General features: G+C 60.1%; 2 protein-coding genes across 2 annotated transcripts in view; one reads left to right on the top strand and one right to left on the bottom strand.

Moving 5' to 3' along the window:
• Positions 1-890: 890 nt before the first annotated feature.
• Positions 891-3,800, top strand: PTGER1 (prostaglandin E receptor 1). Its single transcript, XM_025367318.1, has 3 exons — positions 891-991; positions 1,915-2,873; positions 3,434-3,800. Exons 2-3 carry the CDS (start codon positions 1,932-1,934, stop codon positions 3,698-3,700), a joined length of 1,209 nt encoding a protein of 402 aa, XP_025223103.1. The 5' UTR covers positions 891-991; positions 1,915-1,931; the 3' UTR covers positions 3,701-3,800.
• Positions 3,801-4,390: 590 nt separating this feature from the next.
• PKN1 (protein kinase N1) overlaps positions 4,391-11,515 on the bottom strand; it is a 32,383-nt gene continuing 25,258 nt past the window's right edge. Inside the window, exons 8-18 of the mRNA XM_025367947.1 lie at positions 11,340-11,482; positions 8,585-8,664; positions 8,429-8,504; positions 8,252-8,343; positions 6,708-6,884; positions 6,412-6,474; positions 6,237-6,313; positions 5,920-6,062; positions 5,563-5,670; positions 5,394-5,474; positions 4,391-4,671 (exon numbers count right to left, since the gene is read on the bottom strand). Coding sequence (XP_025223732.1) covers positions 4,468-4,671; positions 5,394-5,474; positions 5,563-5,670; positions 5,920-6,062; positions 6,237-6,313; positions 6,412-6,474; positions 6,708-6,884; positions 8,252-8,343; positions 8,429-8,504; positions 8,585-8,664; positions 11,340-11,482 — 1,244 coding nt within the window. The 3' untranslated portion in view covers positions 4,391-4,467. The remainder of the gene's footprint in view (positions 4,672-5,393; positions 5,475-5,562; positions 5,671-5,919; positions 6,063-6,236; positions 6,314-6,411; positions 6,475-6,707; positions 6,885-8,251; positions 8,344-8,428; positions 8,505-8,584; positions 8,665-11,339; positions 11,483-11,515) is intronic.

The raw sequence follows: 11,515 nt of genomic DNA, 5'->3' as shown, positions 1-11,515 counted from the left end.
AGGGGCTGGAATTGAGGTAGTAACTCTGGGTGTGTCCCGGCGCTGGGGGTAAGACCCTGAGGTCAGGGATGTGGTGGCAGCAACCTGGCTGTGCTGAGATGGGGACAGGATGAAACTGAGTGGTAAGTGACAGGATTGTCTTAGGGTGTGAGACTGTGCCAGCGTGACCCTACTTCTCAGGGCAGGAGGCGAGTCTTTGTGGCTTAGGACGTGTGTCGCAGGTGTCACTCAGCCCATCTTAAAGCAGGAGCCAGACACTGGGGAGAGTCCCCAGGTCACCAGGCCTCCTGGTTCCCCTGCCCCCTTTCAGCCGCCTCCTCTCGCCTCCCAGGATATGACTCGCTGTGGCCCTAGCCGGGGCTTAAGCCCCTATATAAATAGTAGGCGGATCCCCTGGCCAGGCTGGGCCTGACCCAAGCCAGTCTGCCCAAGGCCCTGCCCACCAGCACCCACCCCAATGTCCATGAAGGCTTTAGCAGGGCAGGGGGGCATTGCTGCCCCCAAAGAATTGGAGTTAGCCCCCCTAGTCCCAAAGCTCTAGGGAGGGGGGCAGTGGCACCCCCTGCAGCTGCCCCAGCCTGCCCCAGACGACACTCACATTTTCCAGTGTTTAGATTTTATCCACTTTATTAATGAGGCAAGAGGCCCGAGCCTCGGGGGAAGGGGGCTACTCCCGCCCTGCTGGGAGGAGGGGGTCACAGGGGGCCAGAACGACTCCAGGGAGCCTCCCTCCTCATGGAGGGAGCCGCTGGGGCCCAGAGTGGCCCCCATCCATTGCCAGGAGCAGAGAGGGGGGTCCCTGCCACTCCAGGCCCCAAGCGGGCGTGCGCGGGGTGGAGCGGCCCCTGGAGGCCAGCAAGGGCGGCGGGAGGAGCCGAGGAGCCGCCCCAGGAAGAGGGAGGGAGGAAGCAGCCTGCCGGAGAGCCAGGGCGCAGTGGGCAGCAGGGCTGAGTGGCCGGTGATGGGGACCCCGCATCCCAGGCAGTGCTGGGTAAGCGGGTTGCACGTGAGGGTCCCTGGCTGGGGAGGAGGAGGGCATGAAGGGTTGGGGCCATGGCCACCTGTCTGTCCATCCTGTGTCCCTGGCTCTTTCCCCCCGATCTGTGTGTCCCTGTCTTATCGTCTGTCCATCCTCCCTTCCCGTCTGGCCTGGTGGACGGTTCTGCCCTTTCCACCCGCACCTCCAGGATATCAAAGAGTGGATGGTCATGGCCTCTGGGGGCAGGGACATGGTGTGGAACCGTGGGCAGCCAGGGTGAGGCAGAGGTGATCGCGGTGGGGCGTGGCGAGAGATCGCAGTGGATCAGAGGCAGGTCCATGGGGCAGGGGTAGAGATGCGTCCATGGCACAGATGTAGCTGTGCCATGTGGGGTCGGAGATGGGTCCATGGGGGACAGGGACATGGCCGTGGGGAGAGATGTGCCCATGGTGGTAGAGATGGGGCTGGGGAATCTCGAGGATGGGACTGGAGTAAAGCTGACATGGGGAAAGTCAGGTAGGACCACAGGGGCAGAAATGGGTGAGAGCTATCAGATGGAGCCACAGGCCCCAGGAATTTGCTACGGTGTAAAAATGGAAGGTGGGGGTCAGAGGGGGATCTGTGAGGCCCAGAGGCACTGGCAGAGATGCCTGAGGGCAGGGCTCGGGGGAATCTTGCAGGAAACCATGAAGGACAGAGAAGGGGCCAGTGGGGACAGAGGGAGGCCCTGGAGCAGGAGATGGGGCGGTGAGAGGCAAAAGAGAGGGAGGAGGGTTTCCAAATGGAGTGGCCAGGTCATTTGGAGTTGCCATGGGCAGAGGGGCTGCCTGAGAACGCCATGGAGTCAAACGGGCCTGATGTTCTGAGATGGCACCGTGGGCTGGTCCCCGCCCGGGCCCAGCCAGCCTCACTCTGCCCTCTTCTCCTCTACCCAGCACTCCCGGCGCCTGACATGAGCCCTTGCGGGCCCCTCAACCTGAGCCTGGCGGGCGAGGCGACCACATGCGCGGCGCCCTGGGTCCCCAACGCGTCGGCCGTGCCGCCGTCGGGCGCTTCGCCTGCGCTGCCCATCTTCTCCATGACTCTGGGCGCCGTGTCCAACCTGCTGGCGCTGGCGCTGCTGGCGCAGGCCGCGGGCCGCCTGCGCCGCCGCCGCTCGGCCGCCACCTTCCTGCTGTTCGTGGCCAGCCTGCTGGCCACCGACCTGGCAGGCCACGTGATCCCGGGCGCGCTAGTGCTGCGCCTGTACACTGCGGGGCGCGCTCCGGCCGGCGGGGCCTGCCACTTCCTGGGCGGCTGCATGGTCTTCTTCGGCCTGTGCCCGCTGCTGCTGGGCTGCGGCATGGCGGTGGAGCGCTGCGTGGGCGTCACGCGGCCGCTGCTCCACGCCGCTCGGGTCTCGGTCTCCCGCGCGCGCCTGGCGCTGGCCGCGGTAGCTGCGGTGGCCTTAGCCGTCGCGCTGCTACCGCTGGCGCGCGTGGGCCGCTACGAGCTGCAGTACCCGGGCACGTGGTGCTTCATCGGCCTGGGTCCCTCGGGCGGCTGGCGCCAGGCACTGCTCGCCGGCCTCTTCGCCGGCCTCGGCCTGGTCGCTCTCCTCGCCGCGCTGGTGTGCAACACGCTCAGCGGCCTGGCCCTGCTACGCGCCCGCTGGCGACGCCGCTCCCGAGGGCCTTCCCCGGCCTCGGGCCCCGACAGCCGGCGTCGCTGGGGGGCGCGCGGACCCCGCTCGGCCTCCGCCTCGTCCGCCTCATCCATCGCTTCAGCCTCCACAGCCTTTGGCGGCTCCCAGAGCCGCGGCTCGGCACGCAGAGCTCGCACCCACGACGTGGAGATGGTGGGCCAGCTTGTCGGTATCATGGTGGTGTCGTGCATCTGCTGGAGCCCAATGCTGGTGAGGGGCGCACCGGCCCCTCGAGCCACGCTCCTTCCCGCTCCCTCTCAACACCCTCCGCCCTTAGTCGTCCCAGGACACCTTGGGCCTCCGTCCTGGACCCAACCAAGGCCCCGGCCCCTGGAGGCCCCATCCCACCTGCCCCAAAAGCCAGCATGGCCTTCTCCATCTGACCTGCCATCCTTCCTCCTAGCCCCCCTCTCTTCTTCCTTTTTGGGGTCTTTGTAGCGCACCCCGACCCACACAAGCCTCCTCTCCTGCCCAACCATTATAAGCCCCCGCGCTTCATTCCCTAGTCCTTTCACCCAACCCCCTCGTTTTTCCTCTTTCCGGGACACCTGAGACTCCTCTCCGGCCGGAGCCCCCACCCACTGAAGGTGTTTGTTTCTTTGCCTCCCTCCTTTTTTTCCGCATCCCCTTCCCACCTGGATCCCCATTTACCCTACCTGCGACGGCTCGCCCCTCCTCCCAGGCTTTTACCTTCCAGCCACGCCCCCATCATCACTGCGCACCCCCTGCGCCTGCGCCCGCCAAACGGCTCACACCGGCTTCCCCCGCAGGTGTTGGTGGCGCTGGCCGTCGGGGGCTGGAGTTCTACCTCCCTGCAGCGGCCACTGTTCCTGGCCGTGCGCCTTGCCTCCTGGAACCAGATCCTGGACCCTTGGGTGTACATCCTGCTGCGCCAGGCCGTGCTGCGCCAACTGCTTCGCTTCCTGCCCCCGAGGGCCGGGGCCAAGGGCGGCCCCGCGGGGCTGGGCCTAACCCCGAGCGCCTGGGAGGCCAGCTCGCTGCGCAGCTCCCGGCACAGCGGCCTCAGCTACTTCTAAGCACAACCGGAGGCCCAACGACGAAGCCAACCCACCCTGGGGCCGGGCCCAGGTGCGTGGCGAAGAGCCTTTGAGGAATAAAAAGCCATTCCACGAGCCCAGACAGAGCGGTGAGTCCCGTCGGGGCTTCGGCATCCACTGGGGCCGCTCAAGGGGCAGCAGAGGCGCCAAGTGCGCTTCCAGGGTGGGTGCAGTTCCGGGGCCTACCACAAGATGGCGCGGAGACACCGGGGCGCGGTTCTAGGAGGCTCGAGGGTGCCTGACCGTGGGCGCCGGAGCCGCAGGAGCAAGCGCACCGTGCGGGCGGCGGGGGCTGGGGCTCCGCTGGGAGCAGAGCGAGAGGGTGTGGGGGGCGTTTCCTGACCTTGCCACCGCCCTAACGGACTTCCGAAACCATTCTGCTCACTGTGGCTTTGAGTTCTTCCAATACAGCCCCAAAACCCTGTCCCCAAACCATTTTGCCCCATGTCCCTGGGCGCCCCCAACACAATACCGACCCCCTCCCATCTCCGCTTACCCACGCTCCCCCCCATAAGAACAGCTCCGAGTCCACGCCGCCCCTTGATCCTCTTCAAATGACACCCCCATCACTGGAGACTCCCACGACCAACCAGCCACCTGCACCCCAAACGTCCACACCTCCAAGCACACCCCCACCGCCAATGACTGCACACAAGAAGACACGCAAGATGCATGGATCAGGCAAATCCCAAAGGCCTTTTTAAAAACTAACAGCTCTCGGGCAGGGGTAGGGGCAGGGGAGGGGGCTAGCAGCCCCCCGCCACGAAGTCGAAGTCCAGGAAGGCCGCCTGCTCCGCGGCTGTGAGGGGCCGCGCGTCACGGGGCGGGCTCAGTGTGGGGGCCTCCCCGGTGAACTCCTCGTCAAAGTTGCTGACGTCGGTGCGGCCAGACAGCGTGGGCACAAAAGGCGGCGGCAGGCGCCGGGCCAACAGGGCTTCCCAGCCCAGAGTCTGCAGGGGAGGGAAGCGGAGGGGAGGGTCAGCCTGGGAGGCTGAGGAGGGGGCGTGCTGCAGTGGGGACCAGTCCTAGGACTTGGGGACCCCGGAGAGGAGTCATCATATAGGGAAAAGTGGGGTGGGGGTACTGGGGCTCAGGAGGGATCACCTGCGATAGCCTGGTGGAGAAGCGGGATTAGGAAACAGTGGAGGCCAGGCGTGGTAGCTCACATCTGTAATCCCAGAACTTTGGAAGGCTGAGGTGGGAGGATCACTTGAGGCCAGGAGTTCAAGACCAGCCTGGCCAAAGTGGCGAAATCCCATCTCTACTAAAAATACAAAAATTAGCCAGCTGTGGTGGAGTGGTGTGTGCCTGTAATCGCAGCTACTCAGAAGGCTGAGGTAGGAGAATCGCATGAATCTGGGAGGCGGAGGTTGCAGTGGGCCGAGATTGAGCCACTGCATTCCAGCCTGGGCAACAGAGTGAGATCCTGGCTCAAAAAAAAAAAAAAAAACAGAGGCGGAGGAAAGTGGAGATGTGGGATTAGGAGGGTCCCTGGGGGGAACAAAAGTGGAGGAGGGAAACCGGGGTGTCAAAGGAGGTGACAATGTTGCCCTGGAGGTGCAACGAGGCCTTTGAGGCAAAGCGGCTAGGCCTGGCGGGCGTCGGGTGTGGGGTGATGAATCGGGCCCGGGGGGGGGGCCGGGGTCACTGAGGTCCTTGTGGGGAACCTCACCCTGAAGAAAGGCTGTTTCTTCACATCTTCTGCATCTCTCTCGCTAGATCCCAGCCTCCGCTCTGGGTTCCTCCGCAGCAGCTTGGAGGAAGGAGCACTGTGTCAGGATCTGTCCCCTGCTGGGCCCCAGTGCCCCTCCCCAGGCCTGCCCCACGTCGGGGGTCCTCACCCTTCTCATGATGCCGATGGCTTCGGCGGACAGGAAGCGGGGGTAGCGGACCTCATCGTTGACGATGCTATCGAAGACCTCCTCCTCGTCATCCCCTGGGAATGGGGACTGGGGAGAGGGAGGTCCGGGGTGAATGGGGCCTCTCCTCTGGCTGCTCCAAACCCAGCCCGGCCTGCTGCAGCTCTTGGGTGCTGGCTAACTCGGGCAGGGAAATGTCCCATTTTATAGAGGTGGAAACTGAGGCCAGGGAGCCAGAGCAGCCCTCAATCACACAGCACCTGGAGGCAGACTTGGATCCCACCCTAGGGCACACGCAGTTTCCAGTGAGATCCGAGACACACAGGGGTGGGGTCTCACCTCGCCAACCAGCATCTCGTAGAGCAGCACACCCAGCCCCCACCAGTCCACAGCCCGCGTGTATGAAGTGTCCGTCAGCACCTCAGGGGCCAGGAACTCCGGGGTCCCACAAAATGTGCTGGTCCGGTCCCCATAGCCCATCCCTGGGGACAGCAAGGCCATGTGAGGTTATGGGGGCCAGAGGAGTCACTCAGCCCAATGTGGGGTTGTCCACACAGCCAGCCCTGTCCCAGGGTCAGGGTGGGGGGTACCCCAAGTAGGGTTAGGGACCCCATTCCTTCCCGCTCCTTTGTCTAATCCCGAGGCCAGTCCCTCACCCTCCTTGCAGAGGCCAAAGTCTGTGATCTTGACGTAGCCCTCGGTGTCCAGAAGCAAATTGTCCAACTTCAGGTCCCTGTTGGGGGTTGGGGGGTGGAAAGAGGGATGAGCGGGGGTCTGGGCCCTGTCCCCACAACGGGCAGTGTGCACATGCATGCGCGCACACACACACACCTGTAGACAATCTTGTGTTCATGAAGAAACTGTAGGCCCAGCACCACGCAGGCGGAATAAAAGCTGCAGAGAGAGAGGCTGCTGAGGGGTGGGGCCACCCTGCAAGCAGGGAGGGTCACATAAGCCTGGCTCCCACATCCTCAAAAGCCCCCCCAGTCTCCCCAAAGCTCTGGGAGGCTGGGGGAAGCAAGGCCTGAGGGTGGAGGGGTGAGAAGCAGGCTGCCAGCCTCTCAGGGGGACTGAAATGTCAGACGCTGTAGAGGGAGGCAGGGCCCGGGCTGGGGGGCCAGGCTCACACGGCACGAGGCTCAGAGAACACGTCGCTGTGGATGTGAAGCATCAGGTCCCCACCGGCCGAGTACTCCATCACGAAGCACACGTGCTCCGGTGTCTGGAAACAGCCAAAGAGGTTCACCAGGAAGGGATGTCCCGCATTGGTCACTGCCGCCAAGATCCGCTTCTCACACATCAGGCTGGGGAGGGGTGGGGGACAGAAGTCAGAGACCATGGCCGCCGCTTACCCCCGACTCCCAGACGGCAAGCAAAGCCCATACAGAGGGAAGCAGAACTGAGAAATGTCATCTCAGCACCTGGATACAGCCATGCCTGAAGGCAGTGCACTCCTGGACTTTTCTGATGCAGACCAATACATTTCTTTACTTGTTTCTGAGTTGGGTTCCTGATTATCAAAAGAATGCTGGGAAGACCAAGGACAATCTCAGTGCCTGTACCAAATGTTTAGAGGGGTTAGGCACTGTGTAGACAGCACCTGAGAACCGTGTGTGTGGAAGGCAGCAGCACTCCGCTTCTCCACATCAAGAGGGGTTCTTTTTTTTTTTTTTTTTTTTGAGACAGAGTCAAGCTGGAGTGCAGTGGCGCGATCTTGGCTCACTGCAACCTCTGCCTCCTGGGTTCAAGTGATTCTCCTGCCTCAGCCTCCCAAATAGGTGGGACTACAGAGGCCCGCTACCACGCCCGGCTGATTTTTGTATTTTTAGTACAGACGGGGTTTCACCATGTTGGCCATACTGGTCTCGATGTCCTGACCTCGGGTGATCCATGCACCTCGGCCTCCCAAAGTGCTGGGATTACAGGCGTAAGCCACAGTGCCTGGCAAAGCGGCTGAGGTTCTGAAGGGAGAAGTGACCTCCCCAGGATCTCCAAGCCCATGCTGCAGATGTGAGATTTGAACCCAGGATCCTGTCCCCAAAGCAGAGGCAGTATGTTTGCACCACGAAGGGCACAGGCTTCAGAACCTGAGTCTCTAGCTTTGAATCCTGGACCTGCTGCTTACTGGCTGTGTGACCTTGGGTAAATTGCTCAACCTCTCTGTGCCATCAGTATTTACCTTATAGGGCAACATGGAGGAACAAACGAATAACTTTTATAAGAGCTATTATTATCTTGGTATTAGGCTAGTAGGTATTAGTGACTTTTTATTTGTTCTGAGACAGGGTCTCACTGTGTTGCCCAGGCTGGAGTGCAGCGGTGTGATCTCAGCTCACTGCAACCTTGACCTACTGGGCTCAGGTGATCCTCCTATCTCAGCCTCATGAGTAGCTGGGGCTACAAGCACGCACCACCACACTCAGCTAATTATTTTGTATGTTTTGTAAACATGGGGGTGTCGCCATGTTGCCCAGCCTGGTCTTGAAATTCTGAGCCCAAGTGATCCACCTGCCTCGGCCTCCCAGAGTGCTGGGGTTACAGGCGAGAGCCACCGTGCCTGGCATTAGTGACCACTACGAGTCACTCTCCCTGCAGCTCCAAGGAGAGAACTGCTCTGTCATTTCCCAAAAGAGAAGACAGAGGTCCCCAGAGGACCACGGCAGGTCCCCACCTCTCCACCTCGTCTCGGGCCACAATGTCCCCTTTCTTCAGAGCCTTGATGGCGAACAGCTCCCCACTGGGCCGGAATTCGGAGAGCAGCACCTGGAACCACAGTGAGCAGGGGTGGTTTTAGTGGCCAGCCAGGCACCTGGGGGGGGGTCTCCCAATTCCCTGCCCTCCACCTCACCTTCCCAAAGTGACCCCGGCCCAGCACCGCCAGGAACTTGAAATCCTCAAGGGTCAGAGGTGACTTCCTCAGAGGGCTGTGGAGAGAGGCCACTGGTGAGGACAAGGACAGCAGGCAGGGGTGGGTGGTGGGCAGGGGGCCGGGGAGTGGTGTCACCTGCACAGGGCGGGGCCTGGGGTCTCCTGGGTCTCCGAAGGCAGCTTGGGAGTGATGGAGGATTCCTGGATCGGGGAGCTCTGTGGCGGAGAAGAGGCCAGAGTAAGGGGAGTCAGAGATGCTCTCATAACCACAACAGCCTCTGAGGCCCTGCAAGATCTGCCCCCCACCTCTCTGTCCTCACCTCTCCTCCCATGCGGCCCCTCACTCACTCTCTTCCAGCCACACGCCTGCACCACCACGCCTGGCTAATTTGTGTACTTTTAGTAGAGATGGGGTTTCACCATGTTGGCCAGGCTGGTCTGGAACTCTTGACCTCAGATGATCCACCCACCACGGCCTCCCAAAGTGCTGAGATTACAGATGTGAGCCACCACGCCCAGCCCCAATTTTCTTTTTTGTTTTTTTTAGAGACAGAGTCTTGCTCTGTCGCCCAGGATGGAGTGCAGTGGCACAGTCATAGCTTAGTGCAGCCTTCAACTCTACCTTCACCTCCTGAAGGTAGGGGGTGGGACTAAAGGCTTGCACCACCACACCCAGCTAATTTTTTTTTTGAGACTGAGTTTCATTCTTGTTACCCAGGCTGGAGTACAATGGCACGATCTCCGTTCACTGCAACCTCCGCCTCCCGGGTTCAAGTGATTCTCCTACCTCAGTCTCCCAAAGAGCTGAGATTACAGGCATGCACCACCAAGCCAGGCTAATTTTTTATATTTTTAGTAGAGATGGGGTTTCTCCATGTTGGTCAGGGTGGTCTCGAACTCCCGACCTCAGGTGATCTATCCGCCTCAGCCTCCAAAGTGCTGGGATTACAGAATTGTTCAGCTTCCCGAGTAGCTGGGACTACAAGTCCCATCATGCCTGGCTCGACAATGTCCATTTTTAATTTTTTTATTTTTTTTTTAATTTTTTTATTTTTTTTTTCTTGAGACAGAGTCTCGCTTTGTCGCCCAGGCTGGAGTGCAGTGGCGCAATCTCGGCTCACTGCAAGCTCCGCCGCCCGGGTTCACGCCATTCTCCTGCCTCAGCCTCCCGAGTAGCTGGGACTACAGGCGCCTGCCATCTCACCTGGCTAGTGTTTTTTTGTATTTCTTAGTAGAGACGGGGTTTCACCGTGTTAGCCAGGATGGTCTCGATCTCCCGACCTCGTGATCCGCCCGTCTCGGCCTCCCAAAGTGCTGGGATTACAGGCTTGAGCCACCGCGCCCGGCCTTTTTTTTTTTTTTTTTTTTAAAGAGATGCAGTGGCTGGACGCAGTGGCTCACACCTATAATCCCAGCACTTTGGGAGGCTGAGGCGGGCAGATCACCTGAGGTCAGGAGTTCAAGACTAGCCTGGTCAACAAGATGAAACCCCGTCTCTATTAAAAATACAAAAATTAGCCGGGTGTGGTGGCGCACACTTGTAGTCCCAGCTACTCGCGTGGCTGAGGCAGGAGAATTCCTTGAACCCAGGAGGTGGAGGCTGCAGTAAGCCCAGATCACACTACTGCACTCCAGCCTGGGCAACAGAGTGAGACTCCATCTCAAAAAAAAAAAAAGATGGAGTTTCACCATGTTGTTGAGGCTGGACTCCAACTCCTGGACTCAAGTCATCCTCCTGCCTCAGCCTCCCAAGTAGCTGGGACCACAGGTGAAGTGATTTTTACATTTTTAAATCGTTGGGGGGAAAAAAAAAGAGGAAGAATGTTTCATTGCCCATGAAAGTTCTACGATGTTCAAACTTCCGTGTGAACTACCAATAAGGTTTTACCGGAATAGAGACACGCTTATGGTGTACAAATCGTCTGTGGCTGCTTTCAAACTACAAAGCAGACAGGGACTGTCTCGCCCACAAAGCCAAAAATATTGACTCTCTGGCCCTTTCCGGAAAATGCATGCTGACCTCTGACCTAGATAAAGACGAGGAACATTTCCATCACCCAGCAGGTCCCCTTGTGGCTCCCAGCTTGCGGTAACCTCTGCCTAGAGCACAGCACTCTCTCGATCACTCTGTCATCGACATGAGTTTTAAATATGCTCATTTTGCAAAGCGGTGCACTGAGGCACAGAGAGGTGAAGCGCAGAGCCAAGAGGTGGCAGGGCAGGGATGGGAACCCAGGCGGCCCAGCCCCCGAGCTCACAGTTTTATTTATTTATTTTTATTTTTTGAGACGGAGTCTCGCTCTGTCACCCAGGTTGGAGTGCAGTTGGCATGATCTTGGCTCACTGCAACCTCCGCCTCTCAGGTTCAGCTGCCCCAGTTGCCCGGGTAGCTGGGATTACAGGTGCCCACCACCGCACCCGGCTAATTCTTGTATTTTTAGTAGAGACGGGGTTTCATTGTGTTGGCCAGGCTGGTCTTGAACTCCTGGTCTCAGCCTCCCAAAGTGCTGGGATTACAGGTGTGAGCCACTGCGCCCGGCCTGTTTTATTTTTTGAGATAAGATTTCCCTATGTTGCCCAGGCTGCCATGCAGGGGCAGGATCATGGCTCACCGTGGCTCACTGTGTTGCCCAGGCCGGTCTCAAACTCCTGGGCTCCAGCAATCCTCCCATGTCAGCCTCCCAGAAGTGCTGAGATTATAGGCATGAGCCGTTTGTTAACCAGGATGGAGATCTGGGCACAGGTTTTAACCAGCATAGAGATCTGGGCCCTGGTTCTGCCACAGACATGCTGCGGGGCTCCAGGGAAGTTCCTAGTGGTCTCTGAGCCTGGAGCAGGACCCCTGACGCTGCCCAGGCCAGGCCTAGCCGGGGAGAAGGAGGGACCCTCACCAGGCTCGATGGGCGGGAAGGAGGATCCCGTGAGCTCTTCTGAGGTGAGCCGTCCGAGTCAGTGCCGAGGTTCAGCTTCTCCACCGATATGTCACTGCCGCAGACGAGAGGAGGGTGTGTCTGGGGCCCAGGACCCTCGCAGGCTTCAAGGGGCGGCCGGGACCCCGGGGCCCTCC

Source organism: Theropithecus gelada, chromosome 19 (genome assembly GCF_003255815.1).
Source record: "Theropithecus gelada isolate Dixy chromosome 19, Tgel_1.0, whole genome shotgun sequence".
Classification (NCBI taxonomy): Eukaryota; Metazoa; Chordata; class Mammalia; order Primates; family Cercopithecidae; genus Theropithecus; species Theropithecus gelada.
This window is presented reverse-complemented; position numbering and strand designations above follow the sequence as displayed.